The sequence below is a fragment of the Bactrocera dorsalis genome, chromosome 1 (genome assembly GCF_023373825.1).
Source record: "Bactrocera dorsalis isolate Fly_Bdor chromosome 1, ASM2337382v1, whole genome shotgun sequence".
NCBI lineage: Eukaryota > Metazoa > Arthropoda > Insecta > Diptera > Tephritidae > Bactrocera > Bactrocera dorsalis.
In genome coordinates this window covers 20296381-20317607 of record NC_064303.1, presented here as the reverse complement: position 1 = coordinate 20317607, position 21227 = coordinate 20296381, and the positions used below count along the sequence as shown (strand labels likewise).

The 21227-nt window shown below is 34.9% G+C and overlaps 2 protein-coding genes across 3 annotated transcripts in view; one reads left to right on the top strand and one right to left on the bottom strand.

The window, feature by feature from the left end:
* LOC105224060 (uncharacterized) overlaps positions 1-21227 on the bottom strand; it is an 89190-nt gene that overhangs the window by 50854 nt on the left and 17109 nt on the right. Inside the window, exon 2 of one of the 2 annotated variants that reach the window (XM_049449538.1) lies at positions 12591-12623. The exons of the other annotated variant lie outside the window; for it this stretch is intronic. The gene's annotated coding sequence lies outside the window, so the exon portion shown is untranslated. The remainder of the gene's footprint in view (positions 1-12590; positions 12624-21227) is intronic. 2 annotated transcript variants of the gene reach the window in all.
* On the top strand, positions 427-21198 carry LOC105224080 (protein dimmed). Its single transcript, XM_049449433.1, has 4 exons — positions 427-1537; positions 15007-15197; positions 19840-20088; positions 20321-21198. Exons 2-4 carry the CDS (start codon positions 15015-15017, stop codon positions 20915-20917), a joined length of 1029 nt encoding a protein of 342 aa, XP_049305390.1. The 5' UTR covers positions 427-1537; positions 15007-15014; the 3' UTR covers positions 20918-21198.

The following is a 21227-nucleotide window of genomic DNA, read 5'->3' as shown; positions in this document are numbered from 1 at the left end:
GAAGACGTTTTGTTATTTAAGCAAAAACTTTGAACACTCAGGTAATTTCCTTTGGTTAAGAACTGGGAACATCTGTTTAAAGTCTAGAGATTTGCCTTTGCTGTCATGACTTGACGACAAGGCGGCGCAATACCCGGAGGAAAAGGTCAAGATTGTTAGAGGTTCTTAGACCAATAAACTGACTATATTAAATTTTGTCAAAACGTTCCTTTAAAAACGCGCCAGTAGCTGAACAAGTACAACGTAAGAAGTTTTCTGGTAACGTAATGGATCTAGAGCAAAGTGTAAGTGCATATGCGCCCCATTAGCGTAATAATCTACATTTATTGAATCATCTATGTAATGACATTAGTCTTACCAACGTCATCACTAGCAAACTGATTCTGTATACATATGTATGTATATAAATATGTGATTATGTGTATGTATGTAAGTTTATATGTATGCGCGTACATACGTAATCAACTTTAGATGTTTTTTATATGTGGAAAAAATCTAACAACAGCAAGAACAACATCAAGCAAAATCACCCTTAATCAAAGCACACACATGCATCCACAAGCCCACGCACTCCATTGGCATTGCACACATAGTAAAACAAACCCTGGCCTACAAGCGCACAAGCAGCTGATAATGCACACAAATATGAGTAGCAAAGCTAACACTTTCCAGTGTATTTGAATGGTCGTGGAAGGCAGAGGAGTGGAACTGTTTTAGCCATGCTTCGCTTATGCTTTAATTTGCTTCTTCAGCACCATGCTGACTTACCATCACTCAAGCGTAATTGAGCGCAATGTCGTTTTCCACTCAACAGTGCCGAAGCAACAAGTATCCACTCAATTGTTCGGCGTTGATGATCCGCGTGCCGGTCGCTTGATAACGTATTGTCTTGAGCGCAAAGGAAACGGGCATGCGCAATGCTACCAATTGCCATGCGAATTGTCGCAGAGGACTTGTGTGGGTGGTTGGTTGGCTGGTTGGTCCAGCCTTTGTTGACGTTGCGTGTTAGCGCGTGTTGGCGCCGTCGTACTCGTACTTGTTGCTCGCTTGTCTGTCTATCAGTGTTAGCTGGCTGCCAACCTTTCGTAGTGTGTTATACGTTGGCATTTCATTCGAATCCACAAGTGGCTATGCGGCAGCCTCAGTGCTTCCGGTTCAATCTGTCTGCTTAGTTGTGCATTTGCCGCAGCGGGAATCACTCGGCGCCGTCGTGGTTCGTCGTCGTTTACCGTTGAAAGAGCTTGTATTTTGATTTCATGTGTGCAGCGCAACAAGTGTTATTTCAGTGGAATAGAAAATTTCATTAAAAGTTAACTGAAAGTTAAAGAAATTTATGTTTCAACACAATATTAAATGTGTACACGAAGCATGTTATTGAGTTTTATAAAAATTAACAATACTTTCGTTAGAAAGAAACCTTAAAATTTGGTGAAAATAGTCGTTTGTAAGAGATCTCATAAAAAAAATATTAAAAAAAAAATTTTCAAATTCAATTGATTTTAAAGTGATTATATTTTAGGAAAACGTTATTGAAAAAGTGAGTCTGTGCTTGCTTAATTAAGTTGCTTAAAACAAACAAATGTATATTCTATATAAATCATGTCATATTTAAGGGGTCATACTCGTATACAGTTAGGAGGTCGAAAAAAAGGAATTTTTCAAGAGTTCTTTCTAAGCAAACTATTTGGTTTATTGATTTGAAACTTGGCAGGTATATTATGACAACCTTAAACTATATTCACATATTTTTACTGTCAAAACTAATCATCGGGAACGTTGATATTGCCAACTTTGCAAAGGTCCGCATAAGAAGGCCTCTTGCAGTGAGCACGATATCTCTGAACTGGATCATCTCAAATGCAAAAACCAAATAAATTTCATTAATATAATAAATAATCTAGTGATTGATCGAAGGAATTAGCAAAAAAAAATTTTTTTGACAAAATGGCGGCTACTTAAAACAAAAGGTTCGATTTTCGACCAAAATTCAGGTCTTTAATTGTTTATAAAAATAAGAAATTTTCAACGGATGGAGAAATCCTTCGATTAATTACTAAAAAATATAGTTAAGAAGCTTGTGTGAAAATTTCAGACTGATCGGTTTGCTGTTTCTGAGAAATCTTGCTCACCGACTTTGAAAACAACCATTCGAGAAAAACGAGTTTAAATTTTTGAAAGCACTTTACATGTAGTCGGCGCGCCTTCACTAATGTGTCTATAACTTCGAAAATATTCGTCGGATCGACTTGAAATTTTTTGTGTGTATACTCAGATATATATATATTAAGAAAACGCAAAAAAAATCGAAAATCCTAACTGTATATAACCCCTTAATACTACCAACTAATTTAAATTTTTCTGTTTCTGAAATTGTTTCAAAATCAGCTTTATTTGTTGCTAAGATAGATCACGCATTGTTCTCTTAGTGTATTCAATTATGGAAAATCCATCCATCAAATTTGTAAATTATGTTTTATATATCGAAAAGGAACGCTTTCTAAAGCAATAAAGAAATAAAAAAATATTCAGTTTCAGATCAAATAAAAAACAAAAAAAAAACTGGAAAGATTTTTGTAGAAAGCTATACCAAAATCCGTTGAGTTGTTAGATTTGAAAAGACTCAATTAAATCTGGTTATATGCGATTAAATAGAATCATCTGTTGTAGGAAGCTCCTCCGCCTTGATATAATAGTAAAATAAATAAATCAAAGAACTTACATTAGCTTATTTAGTTATCAACTCAATCGATCTTTTCTCAATAGAAAATTTGGGTTTTTTCTCAATTAAATCACTTTTTTTTCATTTCTTGCGTATTAAAAATATGCTCAAGTCCAAATAACATATTGAGGGATCAAGACAAACATAATACATTACATATATTAAACATAACAAAGTTAAACATATAATAAACTATATTAAGAAAGTTGTATAGATAATAAGCATAAAAGCTTCAGGTGTTTCATCTACACTAAAATTTCTAAGGCTAAATATTTTTCAATTGACCATCAGCTGCCTCTGTGTGAACACATATTGGAACTCTTCACCACAATTTTCCAAAAAGTTTAAAAAACCGCACTTTGTAGGTTATAAAAACTATAGGTCGAGATACCTTCAATCATTCAATTTGAACTATGCCCGGGAAAGTTAAATCCACATCTCTATTTTTAGCTGAATTCATCTTCGGTCAAAGTTACAAATAACGCATTAAAAAATAATTGATTTAATATTTTAAATAATTTTGCTTTATAATCCCGAAAATCTTGTCTAAACACAATTTTTAAAATTTAAAACACAAGCTCATAATTGGAAATTAGAAAAAAGAAATAGTTTTAGAATTAATTTAATTTTTTTCGGGTTGCGTACTTGTTTTCTCTCATTTTGGCTATCTTTAGGAAAGAAAAGTTTATTTTTAATAAAATGTCAACATGCTTCTTATTTATCTTTTATTTTTATTTATCAACATGTTCTAGCTTTTTTTTTCCATTCTATATTTAAGTGTTTTTATTACAGTGTTTAAGGTAATAGTCTGGTAACTTATGCCTATTTTCATGACTTCTTTGGAGGGTGGTTTTTTATAGAAAAATAAAAATGTTTATCTTGAATATTTAGAGTGTTTTTATTCACATATTGAAAATATAAACAAAAAATGCTTTTGAAAAAATTTAATACTTTATTACTATTATTATTGTCACTCGAAGTTGGAACCTCAAAAAAAATACATGTGGGTGACCCGGGTGATTTTGGCTCTTGATGTTATTTGAAATCAAATATTCTTGATTATTCTTAATCTATAGACATGCCATTATAGTCAGAACTACTGAAGTTAAATTTCAAGGGTAAATAACAAAATGGTGGACTTAACAACAAAGTCCTTTTATTTTAGCAAAGAATGGATGGTAAAATATAAAGTTAGGGGTGAAAAAATTAGCGTTAGTACCGACGAGAACCATAAATGTGTAGAACAGCCTGTTCAAATTTGAATGCAATCGGTTCAGTAGAAAAAAGTTAGGACCCGGGCCGATCAGAAAAACAATGTTTTGAGAAAAACACTTTTAAAGTTCAACAACTCCGAGAGAGAGGACATCGAGGCGCTTTAGGGAACTCGTTGTAACTCCCGAAATATTTCGAATTTCTGTCTGAAATTTTCACAGTATGTTCGCAAGACATTGTACTTTCAAATTAAGCAAAAAAAAATCGATTTTTTGAACCCAAGTTACCAGACCACTACCTTATATTAGGAATATGTAAATCATCCTTTTTTCTATTTGAAAAATAAATTTTTATTTGCCACTCCAATGTTTTAAATAAAACATAGTTTCTCAAAAATTAATCAAACTGTTTGAAATTACAACAGTTTAAAATTAAATTTTACTACTTTAATCCCAAAATTGTAATTGAAAATCTAATTTTTAATTAAAAATTTTTTAACCCTGCCTTATTAATATAGTTTTGTTGACTTTGGTATCGATTTCGTTGGTTTTGAATGCCTTTTATTTTATATATCACATTTTAATTGAAACTTTGTTTGAAATATTGTGAATTTATAAATCAAAAATAATAATATGTTCCAAAATACATAATTATTTGTTAAAAACGAGTATAATAATAAAAAAATGGTGCAGAAAAATAATTCGATATAAGAATACTTAAAAAATTAAACTCTTGCCCCGGCAAGTAGTTCTAACGTAATGAAAAATAACGCTTTGACCTATTTGTTCATTTATATTGGGTAGTCGAAAAAGTTTTTTCGTATTTTGTCAATAGATGTCGTTGCAGTCGCATATCTCCAGTGCTACCAATCATATTGTGTTATACCATATAGAAGGAGTGTTCCAAGGAACACAGGACTTGAAAAAACAGAACAAATGGTTTTTTCGGCAAAATCAATTTATTTTATTCAAAATAGTCTCCTTCTGCTTCAATACAGCTTTTTTAACGGTCCAAAAGCCGCCATTATGTCAGTACAAGCCTTTTGAACGGCCTCTACGTCTGCATAACGCTTTCCTTTCATGGGCAGATGCATTTTTCCGAAAAGGAAGAAGTCGCACGGTGCCATATCAGGTAAATACGAGGAGTGGTTAATAGTTAAAATGTGACTTTTGGTCAAATAATCGTCCTTCGAATGTTGGATACTGAGCAATTTTTGGTCGTCAGTCAATTTGTGCGGAACAAACCGTGCACACAACTTTCGTAAGCCCAAATGTTCGGTCAAAATGTGTTAAATCGATGTTTTGGAGATGTTCAATTCCATTTCCATGAATTTCAATGATGATTTCGGCTGATTTTTGATGAATTCACGCACAGTTTCGTTGGAATTTCCGGTGATCACGGATTTTGATTGGCCCACATGCTGATCGTCATTTTTGTCCTCACGACCACTTAGAAAACGTTGAAACCACTCGTGCACTCTGCTATGGGATAGGCAATCATCGCCATAAACTTGTTTCATCAATTGAAACGCTCCGGTAAAAGTTTTACCAATTTTAAAACAAAATTTAATGTTGGCTCTTTGTTCGAAGCTTATTTTCGCACTGATAACACAAACATCCTGTCACTTAAAACGCAATAACTTCACTTCCAATCTATGAAATGTCATGAAATTCTCACTGGGCAATCGATAAAGATAGCAGATCCTAACGCAGCAGTCTACATATATGTAGATGGCGCCAACAGAGAGCGGATTCAACAAATTACTGTTTACTTTGGATCGCGCCTTGTAATATTAGAAAGGTGAGATTTTAAGCTTCATTTAACCAGATTAAATTCGTGGAAGTTGAAAAAAAGTTACAGTTGCTCAAAAATGAGTGAAAATAATGAAGAAATTATATTTTGAAATTTTTGTATAAAAAAGATAAGAATGACATGCAAGCCACCAATGAAATTTGTGAAGTTTACGGAGACGATGCTGTAGCACAACAATCGTTCGCTCGCTTCCGTTCTGGAAATTTCGAAATTTCGATTTACACCGATGAAACTTTTACACTGTTGGAATAATGTCCCTAGCGGAAAAATGACAAAAAGTGGTTGATCAAAATGGTACATATTTGTTTATGTATTTATTAATATAAATATAAAAAAATAAATAAAATAAGTTGAAGTTTGATTAGAAATACGAAAAGACTTTTTCGAATACCCAATATTACAGGCAAGTCGATTGTTATACTATTACCTAGTCTAATCAATTTGGCTCAGGATGTTAACAATAAACACTAAAATTGTACCATCATCTTCAAAATAGGTTCTTTTAAGTGGTTATGAGGAGTTACAAACTCCGATTGGCTTTAATCAATATTTATTATATATTTATATATACATTTATTTTTATTATTTTGCCATAATTGAATTTTTATTAAATTTAATTATTATTGCAATATATTTGTGGTCTTTTTGCCTTATCTGCACTCGTTTTGTTATGTATTTACTTTGATTGCAACCAGTGCAGTTAAGTAAATGTTCTTCGATACTTGCTTTTCATGTTCACATTTGTATTGTGTTAATATGAAAGAATAAAGCTGTTGGTCCTTAAGAATGCTGTTAGTTCTTTGTTGCAAAGCTGAGGGGAAATAAAATAAAAAGCAATGAAATAAGGTTATAGGGTTACAGCTGCGATGACGTGAAAAAGTCTCCGGCATGGCAGGAGTTTGGCTGGCGACAATATTTTTTAATGTCACCAGTGCTAGTGGCGGTAATGGCTTTTAAGTACTTTCGAACAGAAAAACACAGCTCTAATTACATTTATTAACATTAAACTGTTAGTGTACAATTAAAGAGGTCTTGGCAAAATTATATTTTCATTTAATACAATCCTCACTTAAACTTTTTCAGTACTGACTGCTTTTTAGCTGCTAAGTACGAACACTATAACTTTACTACGCCTCAATGCTCTGTTATTCTCAAAATACAGATTGACAGACAGACAAAATTTGAGATACAATTTTGATATTTGATTAATAGTACATATGTATGTTCCTTTGGACTCAGAGAGGCTTGGTATGATAAAGCGGAAGGAACGAGTCTGAATCTCACACTATGCCAACAGAACGGTTTATAAAAAATATAGAAGTTGTGAGAACTCTGTAATCGGTGAAGTTTTGAATTAGAAATGTTTCAGAAACCGGAGGAAATTGATGTGAGTGATTTCGTTTTTACAAACCAAATGATTACATATCACATCGAAACAACTGCTTGCAGCAAAAAACATACATATTTGTTCAAGTGATATGTAAATACTTTGTCAAATGGAAATTCGTTATTAGCCTGAGAGTATTGTGATATTATATAATGACTTCGCGTTACGAAAGATCTGAAAAAATAGCACTGTTTCAATTTTTTGCAGGATGACGTTTTGCAATAACCGTTGGGCAATAAATCCACTTTCATCCATAGAAATTCCACTGCCTCATTAGTTAGTTGTGGGTTTATCGATGTTTTTCAATGTCCAATTAAATTCTACAAAACCTTTAGAATATTCAAGTAGATCCTAGTCATAGTTTCGGATATACAGCCTTAAAAACTTGTGTGCTCGAGGCTAGCTAGGCTTTAAACGCGTTTTTTTCGAAACTATGTTTTTGAAATTGGTTGGCAAGATTTCTCGAGAACTACTTAATCGATATTCATGAAATTTTACACAGGTCTTTGAGCTAAAATCTTGAAAGACTTGGATGAAGGATTTTTTCGATTATAACTATTTGAAAAAAGAAAAATATCGCGAAATTTTCAATGAAATTTTAATTTTTTTTGTAAAAATGTCTGCCAAAAATCCTATTGTCCTTTTTTCTTTCATCCAAGTTCTAAATTAAGGTTTTAACTAAAACACGTATTTTTCACATTAGATGATCTTGTAAAGAGTTAACGGAGACGCATTTTTTTCCGATTAGTCACCGGAAATTGGGTCGTAATAGCCGAGCTTAAAATTTTTTTTTCCAAAAAATTCAGAATTTCTTTGTTATTAGTGTATGTTTTTTTCAAATAAAATATTTAATTTTTAAATATGGAAAAAATTGTTGTAAAAAGCCTGTTTTTTACCCAATGAAACCCCTTAATTAAAGCTTACTGAGCTTACTTACACAAGGTCCACAGAGTCAGTGCTAAAATCCAACAGGCCAGCGGACTCAGTCTGATTAGATTGGATAAAAGATAGTCTTTCTGTAAGCTCGTTAATTTTACAGTTTCCAGCGATTCCGCTGTAACTTAGTAACCAAACCAGTCTCTTCCTTTCCCTCCAACCTTCAGTCACCCACATATGTATATGTATGTACCTGGTTGGCATGTACGCAGAGAAGGAACCACACCTTATAAGTTTTTCGTTTTGAAATTTCATTTAGATATGTGAATTTGATTTTCAAACCGAATAACTTCGTTTGTATGTAAGAATAAAATATAGAACATATCTGAGTGATACGAGTCAAAACCGAGAGATGCTTACCCAACACACAACGCCGGAAACGAAAAATTCTGTAAATTCGCTTATACCTAAAAAATTGTACGGATGTCTATGCTTGTTAAGAATAAAATTAAAATAAAAATGTTTACAATTTACAATTATTTCAATTTTGTGACTTGGGGTACTCACAACCCGTCGTAAAGCATCGTAAAATCGTAAAATTATAAATTTTTACACTTGTTTAAAAAAAAAATGTTGATGGATTTCATACAAAAATGAGTTTACACATTTACAATTCTCAATGTTATGTTTCGAATCGTTATAACTTTATGAGACTTGTGAAAACCTTAAATGTATACAACCACGCCTACTTCCCATATAACACAATTTCAAATTCCATTTGATTCTATCACTTTCCAGTACACAAATCTGGAAGCAATTGATATAACGGTCAATACTTCCTTGAGCATCCGGATGACTTTATACCGGATATATTTGCCAATATGTGAGTTATCTCAATGAGCGTGTTTTACTCAGAACAGTTTATATAGGGTGATTTTTTAAGAGCTTGATAACTTTTTTTAAAAAAAAAACGCATAAAATTTGCAAAATCTCATCGGTTCTTTATTTGAAACGTTAGATTGGTTCATGACATTTACTTTTTGAAGATAATTTCATTTAAATGTTGACCGCGGCTGCGTCTTAGGTGGTCCATTCGGAAAGTCCAATTTTGGGCAACTTTTTCGAGCATTTCGGCCGGAATAGCCCGAATTTCTTCGGAAATGTTGTCTTCCAAAGCTGGAATAGTTGCTGGCTTATTTCTGTAGACTTTAGACTTGACGTAGCCCCACAAAAAATAGTCTAAAGGCGTTAAATCGCATGATCTTGGTGGCCAACTTACGGGTCCATTTCTTGAGATGAATTGTTGTCCGAAGTTTTCCCTCAAAATGGCCATAGAATCGCGAGCTGTGTGGCATGTAGCGCCATCTTGTTGAAACCACATGTCAACCAAGTTCAGTTCTTCCATTTTTGGCAACAAAAAGTTTGTTAGCATCGAACGATAGCGATCGCCATTCACCGTAACGTTGCGTCCAACAGCATCTTTGAAAAAATACGGTCCAATGATTCCACCAGCGTACAAACCACACCAAACAGTGCATTTTTCGGGATGCATGGGCAGTTCTTGAACGGCTTCTTGTTGCTCTTCACCCCAAATGCGGCAATTTTGCTTATTTACGTAGCCATTCAACCAGGAATGAGCCTCATCGCTGAACAAAACACGCGCGCGAAACACATTTCGAACCGAACACTGATTTTGGTAATAAAATTCAATGATTTGCAAGCGTTGCTCGTTAGTAAGTCTATTCATGATGAAATGTCAAAGCATACTGAGCATCTTTCTCTTTGACACCATGTCTGAAATCCCACGTGATCTGTCAAATACTAATGCATGAAAATCCTAACCTCAAAAAAATCACCCGTTATTTGTGCTTGAAATAGTAGATAAAATTGGATGAAAACTTGGCCTAGCCCCCTTATAATTAATATCAGGATTTCAAAACATCCGGTTGACTTTACTTCATATCATTGGTGTTTGAATGTGAGGTACTTTATGAAACCCAATGAAAATAGATAAAAACGGGTCAAATATTACCACCAACGTATATAACAATTTTCGTTATTCTAACAACTTTATGAGACTTTCAGTGTTTGGAAAAAAATTACATGTCACATCTTCTCCATTACATCTCAAATTACTTTATTTCTCAATTTACTGGGTGGTTGAAAAAGTCTTTTCGTATTTTACCAATAGATGTATAAATAGTGTTGGAGACGTGAGAGTTTAAGCTTAATTTAACCGAAAAAAATAAATTCGGGGAAGTTGAAAAAAAGTTACAGCTGTTCAAAAATTAGTGAAAATTATGAAGAAATTCGGTATATTTGGAAATTTTTGTACAAAAAAAGAAGAATGCCATGCAAGCTACCAATGAAATTTGTGAAGTTTACGGAGATGATGCTGTATCAGTTCGTGTAGCACAACAATGATTCGCTCGATTCCCTTCTGCAAATTTCAAAATTTCGATTTACACTGATGAAAGTTTTACACTGATAGAATAATGTCTTTAGCGGAAAAAATGGCAAAAAGTAGTCGACCAAAGTGGTATATATTTATTTATTTATTTATTAGTATAAATATATAAAAAGAAGTTTAAGTTTGATTAGAAATACGAAAAGACTTTTTCGACTACCAATATTGAAGAAGTTCATAAATGAAAAATATATACGAGTATACGAACAATACGAATTTTTTAATTATGAGAAAAATTCCGGTTAAAAACTAAACCTTTTCAATTACTCGAAGCAGATACAAAAATGTAAGATTTTAACGGCTACGATATATTTTCGGTGGTGCTGTCTTACTACGCCTTGTGATTTCAGACCTTGCGGGCCGTGCCGAAAAACTTCGACTGTCCATAACTATGCACTGTAAATAACTCAACCTTTTATAATTTAATACAGATGTTGATGAAATCAATTTATACTATATATACAATAATAATTGCCAGACAATCTAAAGTCTTCTAAATCAACCAAAAGCATTGTTGATGAAAAGCATAACTCTTAAAACCTATTTTCTAAATTTTTTGGATATACAGGTACCTAGAATGCTACCTCACCATATTTGATTGAATATTTATCTTCCAATACACATGTGTTAATACAAATCCTCGATTTTAAAAATGCGCGTCAATCTGGAAAATACATTTCATACCAACAGTGACATTAATTCTTTTCTATGGCAGCTCCATGATACAAAAGTGAAGGAACTCGACGCAGCTGTTAAAAATTTTGCAAAAAAGTATTCAGTTGATGTATTCGATAAATTGTACATATGACTTATTGCTCGAAAATTCGAAATTCAATGCTTAAAGAATATTTTACACTTTACCCATTTGATGTGGTGCCTCCAAAGCTCGCAAGGCTCATGTTCAAAAACTTAATCATGATAGTCAACGGATTTCAAAAGAACCGTTTTTTCATTAATTATATCGATAAATAAATGTTTAAATGAGATGTTTCTGTCTTTTCGTCTTGCCATTCCTATATTTCGGTATAATCTGAAAAAACATATTTTTTGACTCAAAGTCTACGTATGATTTATACATTATTAGTTTTCAAAATGGTACAAAACACATTTTTTCCACCCAACATCAACAAGAAAGCAAATTTAATACAGATAAGATGAAAGCATAAAGTCATAGAAATATTCCTGCAGCACGGGCCTCAACCTTTTACCGCTTGGCACGGTTTTTTCTAGGCGGCCTTATTTTTGGTACGTGCGTTGCAGCTCTATTAAGGGGTACAACCAGTGTGAAAATTTGAAAAAATCTTTTGTTTTCATATTTCAATGTTTATATTTTTAAAAATTACTTCAAATCGATATCACAAAAAGTTGTTGAGTTATAGCCATTTAAAGGGTAGCCGCCCAGTTCAATCAGCTCCATCAGTTTATCTTTAAACACTTGTTTCTCAAAACAATATTTTTCGAAATTGGAAGACAAATGATTTGATCGTCATGAAATTTTCTGGCTTTTCTGTAATAATTCTTCATACTATGTCTGAATAGGCCTTTGATCTGATGAAAATCCAATTTTGGTAGGCCAAAAACAACCAAAACTTGGAAGAAAATTTAACTTTTTTTAAAACGCCAATATTTTGTAAATTTTTGATTTTTTTTGATTGGCTCTGATTTGTACTGATAATAATCTCTTAGTTTAACGAGAATTTTTTAGGTTTACATCGACGGAGAAATCCGGAGACATTGTAGCACAGCTTGAAGCATCTACAAATGTATCCTTCATAAATAATTAGACGACAGTTACTTTCACAGAAGATAGAAACCTGATACTTATATTGTAGAAGATGCTATTATAAAGAGCCTAAAATATTGATTCTTACAGTTAGTTCTGATGCAATATGTATTAAACATTGTTATAATTAATATTCTCTTCTTCTCTTTTCGATGCCTGGCTAGCCGTTTTTTTAACCTGAACTTAACTGGCAGATGGTTGCTAACCAGACATTGAGAATTCGGTGTTTAGATAATGTTTGGAACCGAAGCTAAATAATTTTTTTTTTATTTTTTTTAATACAAATGTATGTGGGTATATTACTATAAGAGTTTATGTAAATACATTGACTTACACATGAGTTTGTTGCACAGCGTCGGTCCCGTATCTAAAAAAAAAAAACAGAATTCAATGTTATGATATAAATTCAACTGCAAGTGTGAGAGTCTTATATCAGGTATAAGGGGCCTACGGGTAGTATTGACTTGATTGTATCCATTTTTGGTATTACATTATATCATTACCATAAAAACTTGCCGTATTAGTTTCTTTAATATACCGCTGAGATTAACCAGTATATAAGGTATAAAGCCACCCGGATGTTTGAAAATTCTTATGGTATGCACATATGTATATCATTAATCTCATAGACCGTCAATTTTTTATTGTCACTCCCCTCTGGAGCATAAGGGCTCTAATAGGTTGCACCATGTCACACGATTAAGTCTGTGGTATTTTCGGCGTCGCTTGTGATTAATCGGGCAATTCGCGCAGGTCTGACCTTCTCCATGTTAATCTGTGTTGGCCAGGGTCCAGCACTCGAAGTGTAACCAACTTCACTCCGTTCGCACAGCTGTCGCATTGGAATCAGCTGTTTATAAATATGCTGAATGACAGTTCGGAGTATTGTTCAAAAGTGTACAAAAGCGTTTTGCCAAAAGTAAACGCAAAAAAAGTGATCAGCGATGGAATTCAAACGTAATAGTGTGATTGCTTTATATTTAGCTGGAAATCACAGCCAGCGATTGTTCGTGAGTTTTTGTTTATCGCACCATCACTCGTTACAATGATATTAGTAGCATCGCAAAACGACATGGAGGTGGTCATCAAAAGACTGCAACGTCACGTGAGATGGTTCGGAAGAACCGACTTAAGCGAAATCCACGACGAAGTGCCAATCAAATGGCTAAAAAACTGAAAATATCCGACCGCAGCATCCGAAGCATATTGAGAAATGAGCTCAAGGTCAAGCCGTACAAGTTCCAAAAGGCCCATGATCTCACACCGAAGTAGCAACAAGTAAGACTTGAGAGAGCGAAGCAGTTGCTTCGCTTGGCCGAAAGCGGTAAAATTCCTAACATTGTGTTTTCTGACGAAAAAAATTTTCCAATTGAGTAATTCGTAAACTCTCAAAACGATCGGGCTTACTTGACCGACCGTTAATACGAGAATCTAAGTCATCGGTTGGCCACCAGGAGGCAGCACCAGCCACTAATAATGGTTTGGGCCGCTGTCACCGCAGATGGGCGCTCTCCAATTGTTTTCATCGAGCCTGCCGTCAAAGAAAATGCGACATATTATCGGGAAAGTGTTCTGGAGGCTACTTTGAAGCCGTGGGCAAATAAACATTTCGGTCGCAAACCGAAATTAAACAGGACTCAGCACCATCTCACCAAGCGCGAGTGAACCAAGAATGGCTGAAAAACAACGTTCCGAACTTCATTACGACCACACAATGACTCTCGAATTCACCAGATGTGAATCCAATGGATTATTCTCTCTGGGCCATTTTAGAGAGGAAGATCTTAACTAAAAAATACACCAAAAACATATAACTTTGTATACCTCATTTTATACCTTATTATATATTACAGTCGTTGCGTGAAGTTATTCCACACGTGGAAATGGAGCGTCGTCTATCTAAAATTGAGACTTTAACTCTAGCGAAAAACTACATAATAAATTTAACGCATATTTAACGCACCAGTCTCGAGATTCTGAAGAAAGCCATTGTCCGTGAGTAGGCCAAAATATCGGCAAGTCACATTCGGGCAGCTTGCGATTCGTTATTTGACCGTCTCAGGTCCATAGTTAAGGCAAAGGTGGCCATATCGAGCAAAAATGAATTGGTCCTGAGTTTATAATTAATTTCATACATTTTGTACTTTAAAATAAATAAAAATAATATTCCAAACCGAATTTATGGTTTTTTTAATTGGTTACACTTTGAGTGCCGGAGAATGTCGGCGCATGGCTTACTGAGAAGTAGAGCATAATTTAATTCCCACAACTTTTATCTATTAGATTCATAACATTATTATTAGGAGAAAAAGGTGCTTTCTATGATTCCTTAAGATACCTCAATACTAAGCTTTTATTAAATAATATTGTACATAAATCCAGACCATACCCGATTAAATAATAATATTTAACATAAGAATACGTGGAAACAGGAATGTTTGTACAAGTCAATTTCACAACAAGAAATTTAAGAAATAATATTATTTAAGCCAGTAGTGATCTTAATAACAAGAGTGCGTTGGCACCTCGCATAATGCCACATGTGCATGACCGTCGTGTTTGTTAACTATAACTCCACTGACATACTAAAAACACTTAAGCTTTTACACCAATGCACCTGTGCTTGAAAATTTATTACCATGTTATTATATGCACCGACAGACTAAAATGTATTATATAATAAATTAAATGCTTAAATATCTGTGAATGTATAGAAATTACGAAAAAGTTTTACTTTTTAAATATAACAGCAATCAAAATGGGTTCGAATCATATTTCGGATATACTAGTCTCGCATGAGTATATGACTATGGAACAACAACACCAAATGCATCAACATCAAATCAATCCTAACATGAATCCTGAGAATCCAAGGTCACCTATTGATTTACAGGAGGGATCATCACGACCAGTACGACGAGCCAGCCAGAGGACTACACAGGTATTATGTTATAAAAAAAGAATGAAAAATTAACTTCGGCTACACCGAAGCTATATTATGATTTACAGGTGCCTTCTTAATAGTTAAAAAAGATATTTATTTTGATTTTAGTCAAAAAGTTGGATCCGATCTTCTAGACATACTCCATTACCAAATTTCGTGAACCTATCTTGTCAAATAATGTAATTTGTTCGAAACTTGTAACGCTGCTTTGGATAATAACACAAGTATACACGGTTTTGGATCTGGGCAACCAAAAGTGGTTTCTATGACAATTGATGACACTGAATCCGAATATTCATTTCGTTTTTTAAGATTGATTCTAGTTTTTGAAATAATCAAGGATTTAATTTTTTATGATTTTTGTCAAATAATATGCATTTTATTAACATAAAAGTAACATATCAGAAATGAAGATTGGTGGAACTTTGCCTTTTGTATTGTTTAGTATCTGTTTCACGTATTAGAGTCCAACAGTAGTCGCTCATCATGCCTTCATCCCAAAATCCTTGGTATCTTTTTTCAATGTTTTCCGGAAAAAAATCGAGATGGGAATGCAGAAAATGGATCTTTAGAGACATTCTAGCTCCAATCTTTCGATAATTTTGCAACATATCGCCAATAATTTCCTTAAAATTAGGGGATTTGTGATTACCAAGAAAGTGGTGAACGATATTTTGAAAAGATGCCCATGCGGCTGCTTCATCGGGCGATAAACATTTTGTAAATTTTTTATCAGCCATTAATTTTCTAATATCAGGTCCGACAAATATTCCTTCTTTGATTTTTGCATATGACAATTTAGGAAACAACTTAACTAAATACTGAAAAGCCGGTCCTTCACGGTTTAATGCTTTGACGAAGTTCTTTATAAGGCCTAGTTTAATGTGAAGAGGTGGCAGGAAAATGTCTTGTGGATTTACAAGTGGTTCAGCGGAGACGTTTTGCTGTCCAGGCTCATATTGAGTACGACTTTGCCATTCTTTTCTCACATAATGATGTTCAGTTGCGCGGCTATCCCACAAGCATAAAAAGCAACAAAATTTGGTGAATCCAGATTGCATCCCAGTTAAGATACCAATTACCTGTTGAAATAATATAAAAAATAAGTGTTTTCGATTTAAATGGAATCAATGTTTAAACTTTTAGATCGCCACATATTTTCCATTTATGATCATTGTATTTGATGAAGCACAGGATCTTCCGCATTGTTTCGTAGCATTCCTTCGTTTGTACTGCATGAGCAATGGGAATAGATGGTTTTTTATTTCCATTGTGGAGAAGAGCAGCTTTTAGGCTGTATTTGGAACCATCAATGAATAAACGCCATTCGTTTCGATCGTACGGTGTATTCATTTCATTAAATAAACCATTAATATCGTTACAGAAACTTAGGTTGTCTTTTCTTTCAGAAGAACGGTCGAAGTGTCCGATTTCTGTTTCTGTATACAGTAACTTGTGTTCGAGAGTCTAGATATTTCCATTGCTGCAACCGTGATGCTAGCAACTCTGCTTTTTGTTTGGACAAATTCAAATCACGAATCAAATCGCTTAGTTCATCTTGCGAAATTAAATGTGTCTCTTCCATGACAAAGTCGCTATCATTACTCGGGGGTGATGGAGCTAAAGTTTCCAGGACGTTTCCACTTATACTTGGACAAACTGGCAATGAATCATTAGCAGTACGTGGAACTGGCTTGGATACTGCTGATACATCAGGATATTCATATTTTGCTAATTTGTTTGCATTTATGCCCTTAATTTTCATCAAACAAAAGTAGCAATCATCTACATGGTTTTTAGGTTCTCTCCAGAGCGCTGGCATTGAAAAGGAAAAGTACTCACGTTCTCTCAATGACCACTTATACAGCTTTGTTTTGCATGCGTTACAAATAAATTTCGGTATCCATGACTTATGAGTGTCTGCTACTCTGAAACCAAAGTAGTGCAGATACGCATCTTTGAGCGCATTTGTTATTATTTTGCCACTTTTTTTAATCATATAACTACCACAAACGTAACAAAAACACTTTGAATCAACTTTGCAAAACTGTCTCTGCATTTTTATTTGCTCTAATCACTTATTTTATTTTACTGAAATGACTTATCAAGCAGTGCCTGTAAGATTGGGAGAATTTTCCTCAATCGGTATTTAATTACAGTGCTTGTAACAGCACAATGGTGCTATCATGCGAGAACTCGGAAACTAGAATCAATCTTAAAAAACTAAATGCATATTCGAATTCAGCATATCAAATATAGTTAAGAACCGTTCTTATATGCTCAGATCCAAAAGTTGACCTGAATTTGTAAACTTGTGTAATCTATTCCAAATTTGAAGACATCTGGCAAATAAATAAAGTTCTTTATGTATATGGGCTTGAGTTTGATCGATCAGTTTTTGTGGCAGCTATGTATATCCCATAGAGATACGTATTCGGCGATTCCAATAAATAAGCAAAATTTCAGATCGATATCTCAAACAATGAGAGACTAGTTCACTTATATACAGTTAGAGAGACAGACAGGCAGACGGACTTGACTAAATAACCATAACTTGTCACTCTGATCATTTACGTATACATATATATTAGGTTGTCAAATATCTCCCTTCCGCCTTTTTGTCTTTTGAATTTCGCGGCTATGTATAAAGCGCTACAGAGCTCGTATCTGGCAATACTATACATCTTTGAAAGGTCTTGACATAACCTACAAAACGACGCTATGCGTGATTAGTTGGGATATTGCATTAAACAGTTATAGACGTGCAAACATGGAGTTCACTAAAGCCGACATTCGCGCTATTTTAAATTTTTCCTTCGTTAAAGGCAAATCCGCTAGAGAAACATTCCGTGAGATTAGTGGTGTTTTGGGGGATGGTACTCTATCACTTCGAACTGCGGACGAATGGTTTCGACGATTCAGAGCGGGTGAAAACGACACCAAGGATAAGCCAGCCGGCGGAATACCGATCAAATCATGGAAAGCATCGAGTTAGACCGGCATATGGCATCTCGTGATATCGCCCTGAAGATGGGAGTTAGTCAGAAAACCATCTTAAACCATCTGCAGAAAGCTGGATACACAAAGCTTGATGTTTGGGTGCCGCATGATTTGACGCAAAAAAATTTCTGGACCAAATCAACGCCTGCGACATGCTGCTGAAATGGAACGAACTCGACCCATTTTTGAAGCGGATGGTGACTTGCGATGAAAAATGGATCACATACGACAATATCAAGCGAAAACGGTCGTGGTCGAAGGCCGGTGAAGCGCCCCAAACAGTGGACAAGTCGGGATTGACGGCCAAGAAGGTTTTGCTGTGTGTTTGGTGGAATTGGAAGGGAATCATCCACTATGAGCTGCTTCCATATCTCCAGACGTTTAATTTTACCATCTACTGCGAACAACTGCACCGGTTGAAGCAGGCGATCAACCAGAAGGGTTCAGAATTGGCCAACAGGAAGGGTGTAGTGTTCCACCAGGACAACGCCAGACCACATACATCATTGACGACCCGTCAGAACATACGGGAGCTCGGATGGGAAGTTTTATCGCGTCCACCATATAGCCCGGACATAGCGCCAAGTGATTACCTTCTGTTCCTGTCCATGGCGAACGCCCTTGTTGGTGTCAAGTTGATCTCAAAAGAGGGTTGTGAAAAGTGTCTGTCCAAGTTCTTCGCAAATAAAGAGGGGGATTCTACGAGGGGGGTATTATGAAGTTGCCGTCTACATGAAAACAGGTTATCGAACGAAACGGCGCATATTTCAACTAAATCCGATCACAGTAACACTTTTTATAAAGCATTGAATAAAGAGCAAACAAGCGGAAAGGAGATATTTGAGAACCAATATATATGTATATGGGTAACGTTTTCCGTTCAAAACATATGTTTTGTGTTATTTGAGTCAAAATATTGTAGACGTATTTTCTTTTATTTCGCATCCATACATATATCAATACTTTTTTCAGCACAGTTTAGTATGTTCTTTAATATCAGATATGTGGCATATGACCCCATATTTCTGCAACTGGCATCTTCAGTTAGCGGTATGCTAATATAATACGGAAATATGTCGCATTATCCGTCGTGGTAGCCACTGTGGCGGCACATACATACATACATATTTACTTATATGTTCATGGATCTTCAAAAACCTTCCTGCAACCACGTTAAAACTCGATATATTAATTTTTGACGGTGCTCTGCGAAGGAGAATAATCGTCGTATACACTATCCAAGCGATATTTGGTTTCACTGACCAATTTCCAGAAATGGATCATTTTCTATTTTTCTAAAATTGAAATTTTGAGATAAAACTATGATCCATATTCTTCCCAAACGAGAATTTACGACATGATAGTGACGTCATTAGGTGGTAAAGCTTAGTATTTATCGAATCGCCTGTAAAATAGGGTTTGGTGTCATACATTGATTTATAAAATATTTTAATTTCCCGGCTGTTTATAACTGTTTGAAGTTACATATGCATTTATTGTTATGGTTTTATATTGTATATGAGGGCACATTAAGGATTTCTGTGTAGTATGTGGGTTGAAAGTAAAGAAACTGTAGTTCATTTGTGGTTCGTGACAGTCCAGCAGAATGTAGAACAATTTCTTTCCCTTTGCATTTCAGTTAAGCAATAATAATTATGAGATGGAAATGACAGATTCAAGTTCACAGAGCGACGATACAAGCGGCGGCGGCGGCAGCAGCAACGGTGGCAGTGCACGCCCATCCAGCCGCGCTAGGAATTCCTTAACGGGCTCCACACAAAGCCGGCGCAGGAAAGGCGTTCTCAATGCAAAGGAGCGTAATCTGCGGCGATTGGAGTCAAATGAGCGCGAACGCATGAGAATGCACAGCTTAAATGACGCTTTTCAGGTAATGTCTTGCAGTGTGTATGTTTCCAATCAACATATTTTATGTTAAATATTGTATGCACTTATGTATTGTAATTTATGAAGTGTGGCAAGCGAAGAAACCAAACAGGCAATGAAAGAAAAAATTTTCGAATGCAGTATTGATTATGTTTGTTTATCTTATACAAAAAAACAGGAATCCCAAAAACATATAACCCTGTATACCTTATTTTATGCCTTATTATTTATTTCAGTCGTTGCGTGAAGTTATTCCACACGTGGAAATGGAACGTCGCCTATCTAAAATTGAGACTTTAACTCTAGCGAAAAACTACATAATAAATTTAACGCATATAATTCTCTCCAAACGCAATGAAGAGTCATCGTTGGATTTGAATGGTGTAATTTTGAATGGCGCCACTACCGATCTAACCGGCAATGGCGGTATTGGCGGAGTTGGTGATGTTGGACTCGGCGTTGGTGTTGGCGTTGGCATTTTAAATTTAAATGCTGGCGGTGGCGGCAATAGCTCTGGGCCTGGCCCTGGACCTGGGCCTGGACCCTGTTATGATGACGTTCTAACAAATGGCACAAATTCGTACGATTGCGCCTTGGCTGCGGCAGATGTGGTGAATCAGCAACCTCGTCTAACTACCGCCACCACAACCATACAAATACAGAACCAAAGTCTCAGCCATATGCAGCCACAATTGTCGCAACATCTAATGCAAGCGAATCACAATCAATTGGTGTTACAACAACCGACAACAACTACATTATTACTCAACAATGGTTTTGATGCGAGTGATAACAATAACAGTTATGATGAACCTTTTCGAGAATTTATATAAATTCGAAAACTTACAAATATACGCTCAAGTTCACTTCGAAGATTGATTACGACAATTGCAGACTCATTGGATAGTTTGGATAGGAATGAGTTTCTCAACCAAAAATTGATTTGAAAAGTTTTACAAAAGGCAGAAAACAAAATTTTACGAAATTCGGTTCTAATCGGTTCTAAATTTTCCTAAATTTTATATAGCAACGTGACTTTGGCTTCATTAATTGGATTACTGCAGAAGATATTAATTTATTTAAAGTCCAAATCTCCCATATAATTTTCACCGCACTTGAAATTATTCAATGAGTTTACCCATT